This window comes from Toxotes jaculatrix, chromosome 22, assembly GCF_017976425.1.
Source record: "Toxotes jaculatrix isolate fToxJac2 chromosome 22, fToxJac2.pri, whole genome shotgun sequence".
NCBI lineage: Eukaryota > Metazoa > Chordata > Actinopteri > Toxotidae > Toxotes > Toxotes jaculatrix.
The window spans coordinates 11352370-11377370 of record NC_054415.1 but is presented as its reverse complement, the minus strand read 5'-3'; the positions used below and the strand labels follow the sequence as shown (position 1 = coordinate 11377370).

Sequence of the window (25001 nt, the reverse complement as noted above, 5' to 3'; positions counted from 1 at the left end):
TTGCATGAATGGCTAATTTTTAATAGAATTGTTCAAGTTGTGTTCTTTTTTTTTATGGATTTATTCACATTCTTGCAGAGAGTTAGGTGAGAAGACTCACATGTCTGCATGCTAAATGTCAAGACACAACCAGCCAGATAGCTTACCTTAGCATAAACACTGGAAATGGGGGAAACAATTTGCATGGTTTTATCTGAAATTAACAAAATCCACCTATCAGCACCTCTAAAGCTCACAGATTAATATGCTATATATTATTTTGTTTCATCCACACAAATGTCAAAACAAGTGGTTGTATGGGGAGGTAATGTGTGGAACAGTGTCCTGGCTTACTGCAGTAACTTCCTGGACTATCCACTAGTTGCCTCTTTTGGATTAAATAAACAAGCTACAACTTGTTAATTAATGAGCTTTAGAGGTGCTGGTTGACTAATTGCAGTATTTCCAGTATTTGTGCTAAGCTAAGTGAAAGGCCTCCTGTCTTTAGCTCCATATTTAATGGCATTACATTTCAAAACATCTTTTCCCATTAAAGATGTTTATTATTTCATTCCTTTTTCTCATTCTTTCAAAATGAAAAAAAATCATTTTTGTAATATCAAAGTCCTAAAATAGGAGCACCATAACACATATTCTCATATTCAAGACCATACAGTAGATGTTATATACATAGTTTACTCTCTCTCATACACACACATATACACAAAATTCAAGACACCCACACAAGCATACATGCATGCACACAGACACAGGGCTGAGGTCTGGAAATGTCAGTCAGCATGCTATCTCATTATTTCTGCCTCTTGAAGTTTCATGAGTGCAGAGCAGCTATTTGGGACACAAATTCACTTCACCAAAAAACCTCAGGCTTTTTAAAAAGGGGCTTGACAGCTTTTAGCGCACAGATACTCATCAAGGCCGCCAAACGGGTGGAATAATCTTATGAAAATCAGGCAAGGCAATAGACTGGAAGGGAGCAAGCATGGGAAGGGAAAAGGAGGTGAAGAGAGGAGAAAAACAAATGAAGGGACATGAGATGAAGAAAGAGCACAAATAAAGGGTTGATATAAAAGAGCAGACAGAGAAAATAGTGTATGTGAGGAAGGGAGAGATGAGGGGAAAACAAGACAAAAGAAAATTAGCCGAGAGGAGATGAGCTGCGAGCAGTGGAGAGGGGATAGAGAGAGCTGGTGGCTAATTACAAAGCACAGGGATTTATTTCTTTGCATTGGGTTTTTCTCTCACATCCCACTGAGCTTCCTCTTAATTCCTGCCAGACTCGATGCAGGTTTAGGGAACGTCTGCCCACCACAGCAGGTCAGATAGTACAGTTAATTATCCAGATAGTAAATCTACAGTAAGAGGAGACACAGGAGGGGATTTCCATGATGAAAGAAGAGCACTCATTTGGACTTTTTCAAGCGGTCTTTTGTTTGACTTTGTCGCTTTACATGTCAGCATAGAGATTACTTTGTGTGTGTATATGTGTCAATGCTGGTTGTACATTAGTGTGCATGTGTGTGTTGTAGCTCTTACATTACATAGCTGACATCCTTGTGCCTCCCAACTTAAATTAAGTGCAGTGCAGAGTGATCTTAAATTGCCAGATCACTAATAATAAAAGCAACCCATAATGCAGAGCACGCTTTTGTGTTCGCATATATGAACGTGCCTTAATGTGCTACAGGGAAATGTGCACTCTGTCGTACGCAGTAAGAACAACACAGGGAGCAAAGTCTGACAGATTCATAGCACTCCTGTGAAATGAAGACACAGTGAATTTGCTTAAATGGCTGTTTGACTCGCCGTTACTGGGCATGGAGAGGCCTGAGCGGCACGCCGACGCATTAGAGAGGCAGAGGTGGGCAGAAATTTTCAGCAGTTTGACAAAGACCAGAGAGAAAATGCATATGAAAGCTTATGTGAGTGAGGTTTTTGTGTGTCTGCATGCAAGCTTTATTTTGCAAAAAGCTCATTGTAGTGAATCAGGAGTGAATCACAGGCATACAGTGTCATGCACCGCTACGCTAATATGAAACTGTGACACAAAACACAACCCTGGACGCATCATGTTTATGGTTGAAATTAAAAAAAAAAAAAAAAAAAAAAGAGAATAACAGGATTTGTTCTTTTCACTAAATGCACTGTGTCAAATTAACTGTGCATATGCTCAGTACTTTTTGTACTTTCAGGGGCTTTGTAGTGAGGCGGATACTGGAACTGAGAACCCTGGACATCCCAAAAAACTTGGAATTGCAGATAAAAGTTTGCTTTTATCTCCATGTTTTTTGGGAGTTTTTTTTTCAAATGTTATACCATATTATTTGAATGGGAATTAGCCATTACTGTCGGATAAATGATATGCCAACACTGGGAGATTTAGGCGAACTTTGAAGCAGTATTGTCTTTTCAGGAGAGAGCGAGCGGGGGAAAGCAGCTGTAAGCACATTTTTCTTGTGAACACAGCTTGTTAGCAGTGTTTCAGAATAGTTTAATACTGGCATTTAAAGTGGTTAGTTAGCTAATACTATAATAGTGAGCTTGCTGATAAATGAAGCAGGATTACCCTCAGTTTCAGAAACGGCCGCACAGAGTGGATCCGCTGCAGGTCCATCATTACCATCTCCTTGTGTCACTAATGATGTCAGACATATTGAGCTCATAAAAGTCATTTAAAGCTATTTTAAAGCAATTTACTATAGTGTTTTGATCAGTTTTACAATTGCTTATTAAATGAATAAATTATATTGAGTTAATTTGGATCGTGTCTTTAAGTTTATAAAGTCTATGCTGAATGGGCGAACACTTGCAGGAAACTGATTCACTAAATTCATTCAAATAAAATGTGACATCTTATTCAGTTACCTTTGATTATGAAATACAGTTCTACAGTGGAGGGGGAGTGAGATGACTTTCCAGCTTTGTCTTTAGCTCAGGGTGTAATGAAGATCTGAAAAACTGGGGCAGACTTTCTTAAATGCGTTACAAACACTCCAGTTTAAACTAATTATCTTAATAACCACAGATGTATGTGTTTACTTGTTGAGTCAGTTATTTGTGGCAACGGATGTAGTAAAAGGAGAAGGAGGTCCACTGAGGCTGCACAGGGCCCTGATTTTTGTTCTGTGCCACTGGGTACAATAACTGTATGTGAATGCATGTTTTTATTCATGTGTTGGAACATTTTTGAAAATGCTGCGTTTTTTAAAGTGCATGTGCAGTCCATCCATATACAGTGTCCAACATCAGCAGCCCCTGACACACTGCTGATTCTGCTACCTGCCCAGGCCATATCTGATCTGTACAGTTTGTAATTATCTTGGCACATCTTATCTTAGCAGCATCTCTTGGAGAGTGCTGCACTGCATTTATTACACCAGATCTGATCTGTGTTTAGGTCTACTTTCTTTCTTTCTCGTCCATTTTCTTACTGTCTTTCTTTTCTTTCTCCCTCGGTCACTCTCGCTCTCTCACACACACTCACACAAGCCCATCTTTCTCCTGCCGTGTCAGGCTTGGCGTGGCATTAGACAGAATTTATTAGGCCAAGATGCTGCTTGTTGACATGAGTGTGATCTACCATTTGGTGGGAAGATAAGTGTCCTATGGAGGGTGTAATAATGTTCTCTCCTCTCTACATCTTATCTCCCGCTGATGAAACCATGGCTGATACCGTCCCTTACACATAACATCAAACTTGTTTGTGTGTGTGTGTGTATGTTCTTATTTCTGTCTGTGCCCACTGGTGTGTTTGTGCCTGGCTGTCTGCATATGTGGGTGTGTGGACACGTTTAAGGGATGTTTTTATTTCATATCACCCTTGAGTCTAACAAGTTTCAACATAAGCCACTGCCCTCACACCAGCACAGCCGTGATATGGTTGAATGGTAACAGATACTGTCACTATCAGCCAAGATGTTTCTGGGAGATGAGTTTAGTCAGTGACGTGAATCCAAATGTGACGGAAAAGGGCCGTGTCTTAACTTGCCTTTACGGTTTGTGATTGGTCATAAGATAAATCGCAGTGATTGGACTAGTCGTGTGTAAGTAAAAAAAAAAAAAAAAAAAAGTCCACACTTTTTTTTTCAGTCTGTATGAATTTTTTAATACTGGAGATTCAGCATTTAGGCTGCTGCATTTTAAATCACACTATCTGTCTGTGACACCAATGCAATAAAACAAACATAATATCACCATAAAAAATGATGAGAATCAGGCAGTTTAAATTATTTGGTTGGTAGAAATACAGCAGAAATGCCGAACACTGTGATTTTATTATTTGGTGAATCAGGTCTAATAAGCAGTTTTCAAACTGCTGCTGAAAGTGTCTCATTTCAAAATCTTTCAGGTATATTGCACAAAATTGGATTTCAATTCAAGATCTTTCATGGCTGAATGTTACAGCCACAAAATATAGTTAAACAAATAGTGGGACATGTTGGGAAATAAGCTGAATTACTTTTTCACTAAGAGTTAGATGAGAAGATCAAGACCAGACTTATTTCTGTGCATTAAGCTGAGGAGGTAATTAACCTGGCTTAGCATAAAGACTGGGAGCTGTACAAAACAAAAAATTCCCAATTGTTTTAGGTGTATTTTGGAATTTTGGACAGAGCTCTGTGTCTCCCGCTTTTATTCATTCCATTCTTAGGTCACAAACATTAGAGTGATATCAATATTGTCATCGGGTGTTCAAAAAGAAGGTAAAATTTAAAATAAATGAATAAATAAAAATAACATATTTCCCAATTGGTCAAACTGTTCTTTCAAATATACAACATCCATCAGTTTCTAGAGTTATTTTAACCAGGTGTAGTCATGTCATTTAGCCATAATTTGATGTTATCCAAGTGTTATGTAGTGACATACTGAGCATACAAATGGACACAGAGATGTGCATTATGCAGCAGGAGCAGTCAGAGAAGTTTCTTTACATTTTGATACTTTTATACTGCATCTGTGTGAAACTGGGTCACTGTTGGAGGCTTTGTAACTACTGTGAATCCAAGTTAACTGCAGCACAGCTCACATCATCCACAAATGAGCAAGCTACAGACTTTTCAGGGCTACTTTTAAAATCCACTGACTGGTTGATTGTAAATATATAGGTTACTGTGTTCCTTTTAAAATCATTAAAATAAAGTTTCACAATGACCAAGTCAAGCTAGGCAAGGATGGTAATAACAAAACTGAGGGGATCTGCGGAGCTGTGTGGTCATTAGTTGTGCGTTTGTCACCATAAGTGACACTTTTCACATTACGCACAGTCATTCAATCCGTTGTTAATTTGAAAATATTGATTAGAGCACGCTTAAGTTGTGGTGGCAATCGTTGTAACGTTAAGATGTCAGTAGAGCAAATTTCCATTAATAATCCCTTCAACCAACAGGAAATCTGCTCTGTCAACCTGAGACGTCTGTGAGGTTCCCTTATTAAATCGTACATCATTCATCTGACACAACTGATAACTTAAGTCGCAACTGTCATCACTGATGGAGCTGTTTTATAGTTCTCACTGTCAAAATTGACATCTGTAACACACAAGCAGAGAGGACCACTGCTACACACACGCACACACAGCATTCATTCCCTCATTACTATTATTTACCAGATGGTGCTATACATCTTCATCAGCTGAGGGTCACCCCAGTGGATGGTATAATTCAGAAGCGAAACAAAGCCCGTTAGTGAATTTTATAAGTGACCTTGCTGACAGTTTTAATTAGATAAATTCACCGTAATGGATTAAATAACAAAAGAAAGAAATAACATCCTGAGAACACTGCCAGGCTTTGGGCTATTATATCTGACAAGTTTTTTCCTTTCACCTCAGTGCGTGGTGTGTTTTCAATATGTTTTCTAATTTTCTCCTCTGCTCTCTTGCTTCCCTTTTCCATTTACAAAGCCTGCTTTACATCCTGTCCCCTATACTACACTTATTGCTGCTGAGGCAGTGCTGGTTGTAGAGGCACAATCAGAACACTTTTTTGTTCCTTAGATTTACATAAAATGGCAATTTGTCTTTGACACAGGCATACTGCACAATCCAAATAATAAATAAAATGTGATAAAATTCTCAAAGGATAAAATAGCTCCTTTGAAAAGGGAAAGGAAAGGGCTAGAAGAGTCACTGTGTGCACGTGTGGTGAGGGGATTTCTTAAGACACTTGGTGAAAATAGTCACAGTGAATGAAATAAATGATGTCTTGAACTTAGGATTTGAAGTGTGTGGCTTGAAGGCAGCATGTGTTATGCTAATTCAGAGGATGGGGGAATCACAGGAAAAACTGGATTGCTTTTGTGACTGTGACTTTGATTGGTACAAGAGCTGGAGCTTGGTTAACAACCTGTGTAAGTTCACCTGTTCTTTTGCTTGATTGTGATGATCCCATCACGTTAAATGATGTGACAACAACATGCTTAGTAAATGACCCATATGCCATGGTCAGGGAGTGCTTGCTGACATTCAACAGTATGGTTTATATGAGGCTTTTAAAATTAAATCATTCCATCCATCTACCAGCACCTCTAAAGCTCACAAGTTGTTGATTTGGGGGGGTAAAAAGATAAGTTACATTTTAAAATAGTAAAAAGATAAGTTAACCGACTGCTGTCTATAACTCCACAACTAACACACAGATAAGAGAGTGGTATCAACTGTCTCATCTAACTTTCTTCGGGGTCTAATAAGCAGTGTTCTGACAGAGTTTTTGCGCTCCACTGGAAACAGGATAGTATCATCAGCATACATAATGAGGGAGAGAGCACTGCTGCTGCCCTGCTCATCATGTGTGTATATGTAGAACAGAAAGAGAGCTAGAACGCATCCCAGAGGATAACCTGTAGGGACAAGCTAGTCAGAGAAGGAGTTAAGGCCAGTGTACGCTTCAAAGAAAGTAGTTTGTAAGTAGTCTCCTCTAAGTACATTGGAAACCGGAAATTTTTAGATTTCTTTCAAAAGGCCTCACTCAAAAGGCAAGGTGAAAAGCTGAAAAAGCTGAGGGGAGTGAGACTCAATAACTGGTGATAACAGCACATGCTTTCAGGCCATCTTTTCAGAGAGATTGTTGGTTTGGGAGAGTTACAAACATTGTCCAGTTCAGATGTCGGAAAGCTGAGGAGGGACGGGGTTTCAGGCGCTGGTAGTTTTGAAACATATCAAACCCCTTAGGGATGAAAACTCAATGGGGCCGTAAGAAACACCTCAATCCCAAGGAGCAGATAAAGGCCAACATTCAGGACAGAGGAGTGCATAGCATTTCTGTATATCCAGAAATGGACAGCCAGCAATTGGCTTAATCTGTAATTGTATGGAGTCTATAGCAATAACCTCAAATGTATCTGTCAGGAAGTGGCAGCAGGATTGTGTTATGTGTGCTTTGCAGAGTGCTGTGCCTATGTTGTGTAGCAAGGCTGCTCTAGAAGAAGTAATTGGTGACAGCACTGAATAGTTTTCAGATTTTTGCGCTATTTGAAATTGCATTGTTCCCCATATGTAAGTTTGTCGGTGAAGCGAAATATTCAAGTCACACATATTTTAGATTGTTGAGTGCAGCTAGCCTTGAGGCAATCTACAGTAGTGGCAAGTAATTCAACCTCAAGTAGCATGTCAGCAAAATGCACTCAACAATAATAATTCTTCACATTGGTGTCAATTTCCAGCTCACTGTTTACTGTGCTGACACAGTGTTCATAGTACTTTCATTATTTGGCCATGTAGTGCTTGAGAAGGTATACATATTTCATGGATTGATTGATATATAGATATTGTTTATGTTGAACAGATATTAGCATTGGGTACAGTGCTCGCTGATGATCAACATGCGAGGTTATTACAGCCACTGAAGGTGCCCTTAGAGCAAATTTATAGATATAGAGGGGAGCACAATTCCCACATGTTTTATAAGAGAGCCAGTATGCCATGAATGCTGTGGTGAAGGAATATGATGTATGTGTGCCCTATAATTCATTCTAGCTTTCACTGTTATCCATTAAAGAATGCTATTTTCCATCCATAAATGCATACGAATATGAGCATAAATTTATATATCCTTCTTCCTTTATCTTGCCCATATCCTGCACTGGTCAAGAATGTTATCTAGATATGCTTATTCGCTACTTTGTCTTCATCCTCCCTCCTTCTGTTTCAGGTCATCTCTTAGTCTTTTCTGTCACCGATTTATACATATTCATGTGGTTGCTAAGTTTTTATTCTTGAATCTTTTTTCATGTGGCGTTAGATTTATGAAGATCGTGCGCCAACCTGAGACACAAGTGATTAGACACCTTATCTTTAGACAGGTTTCTTATTACACCAAAAAGCACCTCATTACACCAGGTACATAATGACCTGTAAATTGACTTTTTTTCCTGTATTTTTTCAGCCAACAGCCATTATATTCACAAACCCTGTTGAGCTTTTCTAGAACAAAATGATATGTGTTTACAAAAATAATGTTTGTTTAGAGCGAAATCTCCCCAGGGTGTCTTTAATGTCTCGGAAGTGGCAACAACAAACATGTAACAAGTTTTTGACTTGCACCTTCGTTCGGGCTGTATATTCTGTTGGTGATGTGTTATTATAGCGGCACAATTTCAAAGGCCACATGTGTAATGTAAATTTGTGATCCTTTGATGTCTTTTTTTTCCCCAAACATTCACTGATGATTCATTCTGCCTCATTGCCTTTCACAGAAAAAGGTAACTGCATGTATCATGTCTCATTTTCTATAATCGGCTGACTGCTGTTGCATCAGAAGCTACTGAAGCTATTAGTGATATAGGATTATAATATGGTGACAGTGGTCTACAGCAGTGGTTCCCAGTTTTGTTTTGTTTTTGTCTGACATATCCCCATAATCCTGTTCGATGAGCTCTGCAATTTTTTACAACAATTTTACCACATTCTGTTTTTTTACAGTTAGCTGCACTATTCTACAATTTTCTACATACATCTCCTCCCCTCTTGGAATGAATGAAAAGCCAGTGCCAAGCCAGTGATTGTCACTGGAACTGTTTTTGAGACACGATGCTTAAATCTGGGCAGGAAAAAATAAATGAAAAACGTGCTCCTATTTCGAGTTTCTGTCCTGAGGAAAATGCATCAAATCATTTAATCAGAGTTTTTAAAAAGGATGGAAAACAAAATGACCCATCTTTTTTGATGGTGCTACTCTTTCTCTACTTCTTGTGATTTGTTAGCCAAACTTTGACATTACAATTATGAAGATGACATGTTTTCATGTGATTTTTGATAGCAGGCTTCTTTCTACAGTTACTGTTTTGCACTCAGCTGAACAAGTGTGTAAAAGCAAGCTATTTAGTTTGCTGGTGGCATTCACTAGTGGCAGTAGGAGGTATTGTCATTGTCCTTGCACTACCAACTTCTAGTGGTTGGTTTGAATGCTTCTTCAGTGGGGCAAGGATCCATGAGCACAGAGAACAGCTCAGTGCACAAAGTCTTTCTTAGACATCACATGGCTGTGCGTGTCCTCTCCACACCAACAACAAATGGTGGAAACAAGAATAAAAGTGCAATAGCAGTGACATTTCTTATGTGCAAAAACAGGTGCAATAAGATTGCACTGCAGCTGCAACATCACCTTCTCCAAACTCAGATTTGATCATCACCATATATATCATCATTATCTTTGTGGCTCAGCGTTTAAGTGAAGCCTGCAGTACAAGTGAATGTATCAGGCTAAAGCCTGAGGCTTTTCTGGGAAATGTAGAAATTCCCTAACTGAAGTCTGGAACTTAAATAAAGCAGAACAGTTTGAGATGAAGCTGGTGCTCAAATTGCACAAATTACAACATGTTGTCATGACAAAATCTTGTGTTTGAAAAGCGTTAAATGTCACAGATTGTTAAAACTGTATGACATATTTTTTTGGTCGCTGGTGGGAGCTCATGCACAGGGCTTACAAAATATTTCATCTTGTTTGAAGTGTTACAGAATGCAAGATTGGCTGTAAACCTGCTAAATATCATTTGTGATGTTTTATTTTATTTACCTGACTGATCACAGCTCTCTCCATCTCACTCCATCTGTCTGATTCTCTCTATCTTTCCCTCATCTCTCACTGTCATCCCCTGCTCTCGTATCTCTCACTTGTCTCTACTTCATTGCTCTTCATCTACCTGCATATCTCATCTCTCTTCCCATCCACCAGTTTGCATTTTTCCATCTTTTCCTCCATCTTTTTCCCTCCACTTAAATGTATTCCCACATATTTTTTCACATCTCCCCTTTTCCATCATTCTTCCATCGTGTTATATCTTTTCCCATATCTATCTTCGTCCATCTGTCATCCCCCAACCCACTCTCGCTATTTAAATCGTTACATCTCTCTATCCACCTCTTTATGTCATTTCTCTTCATCTGTTTATTTATCCTCTTTTTTTTCTCACCTTTCTAACGGTTCTGCCTTCCTCTCTCTTTCTGTGTCCTCTGCAGCTGGTATTGTTCGGAAAAAGCAGTGGTGTGAGATGGTGCCATGTTTGGAGGACGAAGGCTGTGACCTGTTAGTCAATAAATCTGGCTGGACTTGTACACAGCCCGGAGGCCGAGTTAAAACCACCACGGTGAGTTCAGGCTCTCTTTTACCCCCCCAGGTAACACAAACCTCTCACAAACCAGTGGGTGTGTGTGAAATGTGTGTACTTACTGCACCAGTGGCACTGAGAGCAACACGACTGTGAGAGCTGGAAATGAAGCATTTGCACAGAAAATCAATTGCGGTGTAAATCCAGACTAAGGACACATTTTATGTAACTTTTGTACATTAAACAAATGATTTAACAGTTTCTCTTGCCAAACATGACTGTTAGGAGGCCATTTTAATAAGATGAGTTATTGTACAGAATAATAAAACATTTTTGTGTATTGGCTCCCATTAAAAGCTCTGATCTACAGGCATATATATAAATATGTATTCTTACTTTAATAAAATACATTGTGGTGAAATACATAACATTTACTCGGCCATTTAAGTTCATGATTGTGCCTTTAAGCACCATCTCCAACTGCTGCCATATTACCGTACTTTGGGCCAGCGTGTACACGATCAACCACAAACACATTGATAACAGCAGTTGAGCATTCACTTCTCAATCCCCTGAAAATGCTTCTCTCCCCCGCCCTCCTCTTCTTCAGCTCCTCTCTACAAACTGTACGCGGTTTGTTTACTTCCTCGTCGCCAGCAATTAGCTTGAATTAGGGACGCTCTTAATGTTAATGATGGCAGCAGATGGGGAGCCGCCGCTTGTATTCACTAAGATGCCGCCCATTCATTCATCCGCTTGTCCTCCATACCCTATCTCCAGCTCTCCAAGCCTCTTCCTCTCCACTTCACCCCCAACTCCAAAACGCACACACACCATACTCACCTTCCTACCTCCTTACGCTCTCCCACTACTTTCACCCTGTGCCACCTGCTTTGCATGTAAACACTGTTGCTCTCTCTCGTGCATGTATGCAGAGTCTATACTGTAGCAATTAAAAATGTCTCAGATGAGAAACATGTTACACAACACAGCTGCCCTATCTCTGAATGTCAATGGGTGAACACTGAGGACCGGTGGGGCATCATTAATGCATCTGTCATGATTTAGTCATCAGCTGACTAACTTGTTTATGCCTTCCTGCTGAAAGACAAACACACATGCATAGGAGATACACACACTGGATGTTTAACCCAGATGATATGGTTTGTTATCAGGCAGCTGCTGCCCCTGTGCCCCTTCTGTGTTGTGAGTCGTGTGCGTCTCTCAGTGCCCTGACACCACCCTGAACATACCTGATTGTGGAGACTGAGGTGACAACTGTTACATGTTCCACCTAAAATGTAATTTGTTGTCTGGGCAGGCAGACAGCCCGCACACAGACACTCATAGATATCATATAGCTGCATCCATTTATTATATTTGACAGATGTAAGTGCTAGTGTGCGTCTGTTGGAGGTGGTTGAGTATGCAAATGTGTTGGTCGCTGTGTGTTCGGAGGCTAATAGATCCAGTGCGGGTGAATTATTTGCTGCATGTTAACATGTTTTCACTGATATATGTTGGTGTGTTTTCAACCGTTTGCATATTCATAATTATGAATATGGGTCCCTGCTTGGCCAGCATGTAAGCTACATATCCTTCTTAGGGTGTCAGTCAACAGACCTCTCATCGGCTTACGCTGACAATATGCGGGATGTGACAGGTATTTCTTGCTTGCTTCATTGGCTACTTTAAGCTTGGTGACAGCTTTTCAAACGGCTGGACAGCTATGTGCACTGGTCTGTGCCAGTCCGTGTGTGTGTTTAAGCAGCTTTCACTGTCAGGGATTCTAATAGCTGGCAACAAGCAGACTCTGATCATTGTTAAAAATTCTTCTAAAAATATTCATTCATGTGATGGATGGACTGGCCTAATGTGACCGCTCCCCTTTAATCTTAAGTTGAGGAAAGTAGGGAAGATTTGGGTCATTACTTGCATGTAACCTAAAATTGCCTAAAATGCATTAAAGGTTAAGGCCGATTCTCCAAAACAAAAATTACATAAAGCTCTTGTTATCTGCAGACCCCAGGGAGAATCACGGGCAAAAACAAAACAAACAATTTACTCCTCAGCCTCCCTCTGGTTAACTTTGAACAAACGGCCCCTTCCCTGAGGCTTTTCAAGGTTAAACCCAAACTACGGCCACCCCAGTACTGCCTAGGGATGACTGTTGGCCGTGCACAGTCCAGTGAGCATGTCCGACCTGTCTGTCAGGTGTTTGTGTGAAAACATCAATGCAGACAAACAGACACGTCCCTCGGGGCATTTGACTAAGCCAAGTCAATTTGACTCAGCCCCATAGCCCCATAAAGGGCTATTTTGGACAAATGTCAAGAGGCGGTTTGCATGTATTGGTCAAATGTTTGAGAGTTTGTGTTTTCTCTGTCAAACAGAGAGAGATTGTTGTTCAGGATGACACCGCTGACCTCTTCTCTAGCTTTAGTCGGCAACACGGTTTGGTATGAGTTGCAAGGCGGATTAGATGTATGCTGCGCGTCCTCCCTCAACCTACAGAATGTCACTCAGCTCAGCGGCTGCAATTTGATGTGCTTCCTTTTAAAAATAACTTTCTCTGGTATACCTGTTTTCTCTCTGCTTGACTCCCTCTCTCAGACTCCCCCCCATCCCCCCGCCCCCTCTTTCACTTTTGCCTCTCCTCCCCTCTGTCCTCCTCTCGGTGTATTTATCTTAGTCCGACCCTGCTTTGAGGAGTACACATTCCTGTCAATAAAAATACAATATGGATTTTTCTGAAGCCAGCTCCAGAAGAAACATATGAAGATTGATATGTACATTGCTTATTGTTGACAGTGACAGTTTTGAGTGAAGTTACTTTTATTAGCAGCGCAAACAGCCACAGCTGAAAAGGACACATATCAAACAGCGGTACACTTGTGAAGCTATGGCATATGTTTATGTCAGTATCAAGAGTCTCGCTGATACAGTGACAAGTTTCTCCTCTAGAGGACTGACCTGACAGAAAATGGAATTCCTTAAATGAACCCTATCAAGCTTGAGCTCTGTAAATGAGCTCTTTGGGTTCACGTAACTTTATTAATGAAGCAATAAAATGCACATGGACACTCAACTGCATGTCCATCAGTCTCTATTTTCTGTTTTACCTGAGTACATAAAACCAGGTGTAGGGTAGTGCCCTTTAAGCATGCATAGCAAAGTAGCTGACTAGAGGCTTAGCATTCTTTCATTCAGAGCCTTCAGGTACAGGAGCATCAGGACCAGAACCAGGAGGTTCAGAGACATTTTTTAACCACAAAGTTGATTCATTTACAACACCCTTATTTGACTTAATATATTAAATTGAGTTTACTTTTAGACCAAGAATTTAATTAGTGGTTATGTTTGCATTGTTCTTTCCAAGTGTATGGTAACAATTTCCAAAGGTAAAGGGTTTCTCTTTAGTTAACTACATTATTTATTGGAGTTACAAGTTATGTTAAAGAACTTTTTCAAAGTAGTTTAAAGTAACAACAGTGATAATCATCAGTTACTCCTCATCCTCAGATCCTTCTCTTCTGGAAAAATTAAAATGAATGAATTAAAATTAAAGTTGTAAATGAATAGTGTAAATTAAAAATGTGTGATGCAAGCATAGAAAGCTCGACAGGTGTAGTAACAGTAAAGGGGGGAAGGCAGAGGAGAGTGGACAGAGGACAAACCGACTTACAGGAAGCTGAATTGGTCTGAGTGTACAAATTTAATAAATTATTAAAAACACTTGAAAACAAAGTGTACTGACAACAAAATATTCCACAGTCCCTGGAAAGAGATCACCAGCTATAGAAACATTTTTATGCATCCAGTAGGGGTTAATTTCTCACTCCCAAAATACTTTCCTCGCTCCATGTTGCTAAATGATTTGAATATACATTTTATCACACAGTTACCACAGTCAAACGCTGCCTTTGCTGCCTTTCCAAAGTGCTCTCTTTTGGCAAAGCGATATGTAGTCTCAGCAGTCATCTCCTATAGCTCCTTCTCTCAGTGAAAGGCTTACTGCTGTCTCTCTCCAGAGAGGAGGATGCTCTGCGTTGTGCCCTCCACCATTTTAGATTGGCAGATGAAACGGCACAAGGAGCTATCTCTCTCTGCATGTGCCGACGCGGGGAGCTCGGCGAGAAGGAGGCAGAGTGAGTGCGTCATTAGAGGAGAAAAGCGAAATCACCTCAGGTTATCTGATGGCTTTTGTGACAGCCTGATAAGACGAACAATTCAAAACAGAGACGGAAAAGCAGTGTGTGAGGGGAGAAAAGAGCAATGTGAGTGAAAGACAGGGAAAGAGGTTTGAGCCACTCACATGTACAGCATCGTAAAATGTTATTTAAGTCATTTTTGGTTGGTGCCCATCAGGCAGTGACTTGTTGTTAAGCCTTTCAGTGTCTGTTAAGTTCATAGAAAAGGACATTTCATTGTTATAATTGCACAAAATCCAACAACAGGAAACAACTGTCAATAGACTTTTTTGATGGCTGCCATGCTGTTTACATAGCACCCAGTGTGTTCAAGTGATTATTACACAGCAGGTCACTATGAAAGAGCATTTGTTATTCTGAAATCCAGCTAAATTCATCTACTTGTCTTGTTAAGTACTGTAGTTTTAACATGTAATAGTACAACACACCATCGTTTTCAGACATGGCAGGAAACAGTAGCGGTACACGAAACAACTGGAATGACTACAAATTCTAACTAGGTCTTAATCAAACGTTCCAGTAGGTCGGCCCTGATTGGGGTATTTAGGCTGTGAACAGAGTGCTATGAGCAGAAGTGGCACCTACTGAGAGAAAGACTGTGATTACTGTAATCAAGACTTTTTCACTGAGGAGAGGAGAGGGGAAGAGAGGAGAGAGGAGATTAGTAGATAGAGAGAAAGGAGGAAGGGAAGATGAGTAAGGAGGGGGATTTGGTTGGAAAGAAGAGAGTTGAAGTTGAGGGCAGAGGAAGGACAGTCCATTACCAGAACCTCTGCAAGTGAAGAAAGAATAAGGAAACATGTTTGAGTATGTTGTTTGATTATATGAGCCCCTGTGTATGCATATGCATATTTTATATGCTTTGTAGGTACTCTGCATGTGTGAGAGGGTGTGATTCTACATACTGTATGTGCATTCCTGTGTATGCATGGAGATAAAGGTTGTTTTCATCCTCGCACAAACAGCCTTTTTTCTACCAAGGGTGCACTTTACACGAGACAATCCCCTGACCGGTCTGTGTCCACCCTGTAAGCTCCTAGAGTATATATGCATGTATACATCTTCGATTGGGGTTTGTAAGCAAGTGCTGAGGGCCTCCCCCACCATCCTTCCGTTCCCCCCTCCATCACTTCCTCTCTGTTTCTTCCTCTCCGTCTCTCTGTGGATCCATCTCAGCCTGGGCCTGATGGGACCCACCCCCACCCCCACATCCCTCCCTGTAGTTCTGGGTCGGTACCGGCCTTGGTAATTGATCCCTCTGGGCCCTCAAGGCACATCCAACAGTGGGTTGAACAGAATCACCACTAAGAAGACAGCTGCTTGGCCACCCCAAACAGGCCCAGAGAAAGGGAGAAAGAGAAAGAGACCCTGTTGCTGCTAACCATTAGGTCTGTCTGCCAGCTTCCTTGTAGAGGGAGCCACGTCAGCACATCACCTCGGCTTGGAAAATACCAAGTCCTCCATTTTGGGAATGTGGGAAAGATATTGCGACAAGAGGGAGGAAGAATGAGAAAGCCTGCCCTTTTAGCTTTTTATCAACAGCCTGAGAGCTTGTGGGATTGTTCTGCTAAGTGAGCAGTTTTGCTTTAAACCCAAAGCCTATACTAGCCAGTGTATACGCATCCCCTACCTGAATTTCAGCCTGAGTGCCATCCTGTGAAAAACATGTATCTTTGATCATTCAGACATTTTTTTATTTGATCTGATGTTTTTTTTTTTTTTTTTTTTTTTTTTTTTTTTTACTTTTTATTTATTTTAGTGAATAGAATATTTTTTAAATCTTTCAGTAGTATATCTAAAAATTTTAAAATCACCAAATCTGAATATATGACAGAAAAGAAGCTATAACTATTGTTTCAATGTGCCAGACGCATTTTAAGTCACCACTGAAGTAAAAGTAAGTAGGCTCTCAGATCAGATTCACTATTTCCAGATTTTCCAAATGACTTGGATTTGGACTGGGGGGGTGCAGGTTTCGGTCGTTGTTTGTTGTCGGACCCATATCGGCGACGCACCAGTTTCAAGTAGCGGAAGTAGCCTAGGGAACGGTTACAAACTTATTCCACTACGGACCTTGGTTAAATCTTTGTCTGTAAGTAAAGGCACGTTGCATATATTCGTTTATCTTGGTGTAACTTGGTCGATATATTTTTTGTCACGCTTATATCTCGTTTTTGACCGAGTTTGCGCCCTTAGTTGTTACATTGACGTAGTTAATACCTTTGCATAGTGATGCGATGTTTTCGACTGTCCGCCGGATGGCGTCGTTTTATGCCTCAGGCTGCTCAGTCGGTTTTGTTTGTATACATCTGTTTTATTGCATTTGTAAACATGTGTGCCATACTGTTTATGTGTTGGGGGTTGTTTATTTTATGTTTGTTATCTTTAAGTCTTACAAAAACTAAGTTGAAGAAGGGAATGCTGAGGACAAAAAGTACGACAGTAACGACAGTAAGACAGATCCTCCAGATCTTGATGTGAACTATCTGTCTAGCTGTACAAAGCTGGAAACGTACTGCGAGGGCAAAATATGGACATTACTACTAAAGTGTACAGCTGTGCCAGTTGCTCTTTGCACACAGCGGCACTTTGAACGCTAACACCAGGCTAACATACTGGTGTTTTACAGCTATAATCTTTAACATGTCTGTAACATTTATTAGCTTCATTAGTTTAAACACAAAGTAGAGCTGAGGCTTATGGGGACCTCATTAGTTTTGCAGATATATGGTCATAAACCAAACAATCAGACAAATTCAAAATTTGACCTAATGATGGCACTAGACAGAAAGCTAATGGGTCACCAGTAAATGGGCTTCACCCTTTGGGGACCATGAATGTCACAGCAATCCATCCAAAAATTATTGAGCTATTTTGGTCTGGACCAAAGTGGTGGGCCAACACACTGCCATTCTTAGTGCCAGGCCACCAGCATGGCCACAAACCATTATAAGATGATAATGGATCCTTACATTTCCATAAAGCATACTTATATATATGGTTACTGAGGTAAAGCTTAGTAGCACAAGAAAATGAGTGACTTTAAAATAATGAATTATGGATGAAATAATGATTTAATTTATTGACATTTTATTTCATTTTATCAATTAACAAATTACTGATAGTAAAAAAAAAAGTCACTGGAAAAACACAAGTCCTCTTTGCGTTTTTCTTCCATGTGTGCTCCTGTTACACAGAATCAGACCCTGTTTTACACCCACATGTTTATATTTAACACAATAACACATTTAACACAGAACAGTTCTCTGGGTTTATACAAAGCCAAACAGGCATGTTTTCAAGCTCAGGCAGACAAATCGATAGTGGCGGTGATGGTGATGGTGTGACTGTGTCTAAATCTGGAAGAACAGAAATTTAAAATAAAACTCTGCATCCTCATTTTGAGCTTGATAACCATGCCGCCCCCCCCTCTCCCTCCCCTCCTCCCTGTTTCCACTGCCTCTTTCCTCTCAGGCTCTATGACGCGACAAGAGTCCCCCTCGACACTCTTGCACTATGGAGAGCATTGATGACCCCTTGACAGACAGCCAAACACCATCTACCACCACCACCACCACCACCACCAACAACAACAACAACATCACAACAACTCCACCCAAACCCTGGTCCCGCAAAGGCAGGAAGCAAGAGCACCAGGTGCCTCTTGGAGGCAGCAAGGTACAGCAGAAAGCCCCTGAATTTGGATCTTTATAGTTAAATGTGTATCTTAGATTAAATAATAATAATAGAGGCCATACATTTCTATAGTCATCTTAATCACCATGAGCCTGTAGGTGCATGTATTCAGTTCATCCACTATAATATTCCTTATGTTATGTTTGTAGTTTTTTTTTTTTTTTTTTTGAGAATCCGATTAAAATCATTACAACCAATTTTAGGATTTTATTAGGCCACAAAAACCAGCAGAACATGCAAACAACAGGAATCAAGGACACAAATGCGAGCACACACATAAATCCAGATACAATTTAAACAACCGTCTGCTTGTTTGATATCTTTATTTGGCTTACTCATTTTTCCGTGAGCTCACCAGTTCCCTAGTGTGTGTTTAACCACAGAAAATCCATGTGTGCAGCAATACCAGTAAAACCCATCGGGTTTATTCTCAGCTTGTTTTTGCTCTGCTGTATTGGCATGCCTTGTATAATGTCTTTAAAGTATTGTGTCAGATGGAGTCTGTGCCCTCATATAAAACAAGGCGCCAGACAGACTCTGATATTAATGCATGTGATGGGGAAATAGAGAGTAGCCATGTAGTAAATTTAGCGTACAGTGCAATAAAAGGGATGAGGCCAAAGTCATAAAAATGCCCAGTCTCATAGAGTTTTCTGAAAACCAGGCTCCTCTGTCGGTCAATATTGTTAGCATTCATGGCCCATTTTATGATTTACTTTTGAGAAAAAATCTGATCCTGCTGCTTTTCACTCCAGACAGCAAGTCTTCAGTAGATGTGAAACTATAAATAGACACAGGGTGGAATGCATGCGGTGAAGTCACAGTGCATCATATGGAAGATTATTGTCTATTTACTCTTAGAGGAAGCTACCTGCGATTAGATTTAAACACTTAATCCCTTCATGTACAGTATAAAGGTTGACAGTACCGTATCCCAACAGCACAATAATTTGCATTGTATGGATGGATATAATCTATTTTTTATAGTGTATTAAGGGAAACATTTCAGGCAAGTTGTTTGTATCTAAAAAAAAGTAAAGTGACATTTAGTTATTCCTCCCAGCTGAGGTTAAGTCTCTTCTAATGTTCTCTCTTGAGCATTAAAGTTCTGATCATATTGTAAAATGCAGATAGTGAACAGTGTTTGCTTTGATGTTCTGACGAAATGTAGTATGAAAGGGTCGATGGCATAACTCTATGGATAGCTTTGAACTTGCTCCTAATATGGAATGGAGCCTAGTGTCTGGAGGCCTGTGCATACATGTTCATGTATTTTGATCTCAGCATCTGCTTCAGGCATTATCCAGCTTCACAGCTTGTAATGAGCGATTTCCCTTCTCTTATTAACCTGCGGATCGTTCCTAACCCACAAGTTCACTTATGAATATTCATCTAGCAGACTATTGTGTAGCTCGCGTGCAGAAGGAAGCGTGCTTGACTGCACAGGGCTTAACATTAAACGGCAAAGGCAGGAGCAAGTATTAGGAACAAGTTTAGTAACTTGATGCGGAAAGCAGGAGCACTGCAGGATGACAGATTAGCGGAAAAGGCTTTAGTCCATTAGCTAATGTTTCGGCACCACGTTGCCTTCTTCAGAGCCTGAGTGTAAAAAGCTTCCAGGCCAGCTAGATACAAGAAATGATTCAGTCATATATCAGTTGATCAGCTGCATACTCCTGAGAATTTTGCATCCGTCACATCTATTGGTGTCTTGATGAGGAGTTTGGAGAAGCAAAGTGGATCGATTTTCTTTCATGCGTGCCCATTCACACGTTCACCACGGGCTACCACACGGTGACATTTTGAAGGGAGTCAGCAAGAGTTCACTCAGAGAGGAAATGTCAAGCCAGGGCCATATGTTCGGGGGCGTTTGCTTTCAATCCTGTTACTCCCAGCTGGCGAGTGACTCCATATGTATTGTGAATATAGTTTTCTTTAGCTCTAGCAGATGTGGTCGTGTGCACCCTCACTTGAATGCACATGCAAAATGCATATGACAGCCTGTGTAAATGCATGTCCATTGTCATTTATACATGAAAGTGTCTCGGCTTTGCCTAGAGACAGGAGGCTCTATGTAACATCCCTGAAATCAAATGTTTTCCCTTGTCCTTGACTGAATGCTGCTGGGCACATATTGATATGTATTGAGTGGATTGCCGGCTTGCTCCATAACAAGAGAGGCCTACACAAATTAGACATTAATATAGATGGATTCTGTCCATGACTTTCCCTTCTGTTACTATGAAACTCCCTGCAGTTATCAGTCACACTCGAAAGTCTAATTCTCTTTCTGGTCTTGTTTGAACAGCCAGACTCACTGTACTCAAAGTTTGGCCATGTTTTGAATAGCCAGACCGCCACCGCGTCGCATTTCTCTCAACTCTGCATTCCCCCAGCACAAGAGTGTAAAATATTCTCTCACCGTTATAAGATATAAAATAGAGTAATATGGTCGTTTCCTGATAAACCCGAGGTAATAATCACCTAGGGCCTGTGAATTTTATTCATAGGGCAAATTCATCTCATATTCATCTGACATTCGTTCCTCTTTTTAATAGAAGGCTTGCATTTCCCTGAGATGAGATTTGTGTGTGAGATTTATGGGGAACCATTTGCCACAGTGTGGCTGTGAGAAAAAGGGAGCGGATCATAGAGAGAGTATAAGAAAATTACCATGGTAGACCCAGACTATGTGGTAGCTTACATAAAACAACACCGTCTCTATGCCTGGCATCTATTTAAATCCATTTGCATTGCATTTCTCTAGAGTTTTTGACAGCAGCATTTCTGTGCACTGATTCTTGTCCTGCTTCCATTTCAGCAGTGGCTGCTTGACCATTTGGTGCCACTGTAATCTCAGTGTGCCCACTAGGAGGCAATGAGTTGCAGCGGTCACAGTCAAGCACTTTGCACTGTCATGCCCCTGCTTTAAGCCGTTACACCTCGGGGTCATTTCATGCCCGGCTCCAACAAAAGCGTGACATTATCTCTATTAAACCCCGAGCTCATGGAGATGTTTGTTATTCCCACAGCACCAGGCATTGTCATCTGTGAGACATGTTAGTACTCCATCTAACACCTGCCCCTTTCATGGCAATTTGCACCCTGTGAAATCATCAAGAGTTCATTACTATGAATTAAGCTTCAGTGGCAATGCGGTAGTCTTGGAAGGCATCGGCGTCTCTATCAAGTTGGCTGTGTGACTGGCGGGGGCCAGATGGTGAAGAGGCTTCCAGATTTGTCTTTCTGTGGTAGATTAATTGTTTCTCAGTCTCTGCACTGTGAGACTCGCTTTGTTATTAGGTTGCACCCACTGAAGAATTCTAAATATTTGACTCGCGAAACACTTGATTTGACAGAGAGTAAGCTGTTGAAATTTTTTATTTTTTTTTTCTGTACAGTGAAAGTGCCGCAATTAACACCACAATTTCGTAAGGAGCAATAGGCATGCACAGTTATTTCAGCAACAGACAATAGACAATGTATGCAGTGACACTCCTGAAAAAAAAGTTGCATTTTATTGTTTTATATTAGTAGTTTGGCATTTTGGAAAAGACGTTTCTTTACCTTCTTGCTGAGAATTAGATGAGAAGTTTGTAACACTTTCATAGTTGTTTGTCATTTCATTATATCTTGTTGCACATATTCCCTCGTGAAATGGCAAAATGTTTTGTTAGGATCTAATACAAGTTATATTGCAAGTATAGGTAATTCAGCAATTATATTGTGTTTAATTCGTGAGCTTTAAAGGTGCTAGTAGGTAGATTTTATTGCATTAGGACAGAGCCAGGCTGTTTGCCCTTGTCTCTGGAAGTTCTCGTTCATCCAGGTCATTGTATCCTATGGGTTGATTGAAGGCAATTGGACTTCTTGTTTGAAGCTTGAAGACGTTTCACCTTTCATCCAGGAAGCTTCTTTAGTTCTGGAGACTGGTTCGAGAGTCCAAACATTTAAACTTATCCCTATCTCACCTAGTGGGTGGTACCTTTGGGAGCACTTAGTGGAACGTTCACACCTTGGGTGGCGCCTGCTGGGCTGCTTCAAGTAGAATTGTTAGCACCTGAGGCTACTTAGGTTGATGGTAGAAACTAAGCATCATGTGAGTCGTTAGAGTCACAGTGATGTCCAGGACATCACTGTCCTGGACAGTGTTGAGGAGTTATCTCGTCTATGCTGCGCCATGTGTTTGTGGAGTGATTGTTTGGTCTCCCCTGTGTATAGGTCGGAACACTCCTCACTGTTTTTTGACTGCATAGACAACATCACTTTGCTTGTTTTTGGGAGTTTTGACTTTAGGGTGTACCAGTTTCTGTCTGTTTGCCCTTGTTTCCTGTCTTTATGCTAAGAGTTTACTGTCTGTAGCTTCATGTACAGACATGAGAGTGGTATCAGCTTTCTCATCTAACGTTCAGCATGAAAGCGAATGTGCATATTTCATGCAAAATGATTATTTCTATCACTTTATTCTTTAAAGGAGAGGACAGGGTTCTCCTGAGAGACAGCAGGCACATTTATACTGCAAAGGCAAACTTTAATTCCAAAGGCTTAAGTAAATGTCACATTCCTGATTGTTAAAGACTAGACAGTGTGCTGCTGAATGTAAGATTAGTAAGTGATCATTCTCAAAATACAGACAGGAAGTATAAAGAAAATACAAAGAGTGAAAATGCTTTTTGCATAAATAGCTTCTCTGAGGATTCGGTGGTGATGTCTGTGCTAAAACAGCCTCTCATGTTTGCCCTGTTCTTGTTGATTCACAGGTCTCATAACACAGCCAGAGGCGGGAAAACCAGGGAGTGACTGTTTGAGGGAGCGAGCGTCCCCCCTGGACATTGGACGAACGACTCACTGTAAAACACTTCCTATTTCCTGTGACCAGCTCCTCCAGGTTTGTGACTACTCCCTCCTGCTATCTGTCGTTGGGTCAACATGTTGCATCCACCTCCTCTCCACTCTATCTGCCTGCTCTGTGAAATTAGCAGCGCCTGCTCGTGCCACGGAGGATCGGACACCGTAAAATCCCTTGAATGGTTTTTGCCTCACTGGAATTCCTCTGTTTGGAGCTACTAACTGCTTTGAATGAAGGGATTTCCCAACATCTCTCTCTTAGACTTGAGGAGGGCAGGAGTTTCAGAGCTTAGACGGGATCATTACAGACCAGACCCTGTTGCTTCTCGGACCACCTCAAGAGGCCGTGTAAAAACCGAACTGAGCGCTCTCTGCTGTGAATAGGCCTTCTGCTGGAGTAAACCTCCCATATTTTTATAGACCAAAGAGCAAAACAACAAATACGATCATTATGACAGAGTGGACCATCTGGCAAAGACAAACAGAGACTTTGTGAACTTGCTGCTTGTGTCGCCTCCGACCAAGGACTGCCCCTACGGAGACAAGGTGCACAAGAGGACAAGCCCCACGTGCAGTGGCACATGTACCGTGAACAATCAAAGGAGTGCTTTTAAAAACCTTCCAGACATTTTTTTCTCAGACTAAGCCCACCACTGTATTTTGGAACTGGAGATATAGGTACTACATACGTATAACTGTGTATCAAAAAGGAAAAAAAAAAAAAAAATCTGATTTGCATTTTTCAGTAGCTACAGTTGGGACAGCTTGCAGGAAGAATTGTCGGGTTGGTCACTGATAAGGAGTGCAAATCATATCAAAGAAATGGTGAATATCTACAGAGTATAAATGCTGTTGAGTCTGAAAAGATGGAGTAAAGAAATGTAATTAATTGTATTTTGAAAGGCCCTAAAAAGTTATATATTTAACAGTTTTATATGTTGTACCTTTGTAGAGAAGCTTATTGGACTTAAAATGTGGTCACAATGGCAGTTTAGTAGGATGTGAACAAATGCTGTTGTTCTCACTTACTGCTGGCTCGTAGTCCCAGATTTTCTGTTCACACCTCAGTAGCCGCTTTCTTTTCATGGTCATCAACAGGTCACCGTCTATCAGAACATTCATGGAGAAAAAAAAAGGAAAGTGACACAATTTATTGAGGACTGATCTGCAGCCAACTGAACATTGTAAATCTATGGTAGTCAGTGGAAGCCATTGAAATCTGCTAATTTGCTATGATATTGTATTGTACACGGTGTGGAATACTGACTCATTTCCTCTCTATGGGTTTTGATCTCTTAATTTATTTTTGTGCTTGTGTTTGTTCGCACAAATCCGGCCTCACTCCGATGGCGAGGAACACAGCGAGGAGAGAGAGAGAGAACGAGAAAGAAAGAAAGCAAAGGAAGCATTGCAGAAGTATTAGAGTCATTTACATACATTTTCTATCATGAAATATTTTAAGAATAAATTAAATATATGAAAAGAAACGTCCCCTGAAAATTTAGATGGTCTTGCTGTTCAAGGTCATCAAAGGGAAAATTCAATTGATCTTATTTTAGTCTTACTCTTAACGAATGTACTGGATGTGTATGAAAAAAAGTGACTGTGAATGAAAGTTTTCTTTTCTTTCCCAGGGGATCAGCTGGGTTTATGACCACATCATTTCTGGCTTGAACTTCTAAAAAAGCTCAGTGGGAAAAT

The 25001-nt window shown here is 40.6% G+C and overlaps 1 protein-coding gene across 2 annotated transcripts in view; it reads left to right on the top strand.

Moving 5' to 3' along the window:
* Positions 1–24579, top strand: part of tafa5a (TAFA chemokine like family member 5a) — a 118806-nt gene extending 94227 nt beyond the window's left edge. The window contains exons 3-5 of one of the 2 annotated variants that reach the window (XM_041029706.1): positions 10457–10584; positions 18231–18434; positions 23213–24579. In XM_041029706.1, coding sequence (XP_040885640.1) covers positions 10457–10584; positions 18231–18239 — 137 coding nt within the window. In that variant the 3' untranslated portion in view covers positions 18240–18434; positions 23213–24579. Of the gene's footprint in view, positions 1–10456; positions 10585–16779; positions 16849–18230; positions 18435–23212 lie in introns of those variants that run through there. The other variant, XR_005892808.1, reaches the window with a different exon arrangement.
* The last annotated feature ends 422 nt before the right edge of the window (positions 24580–25001 follow it).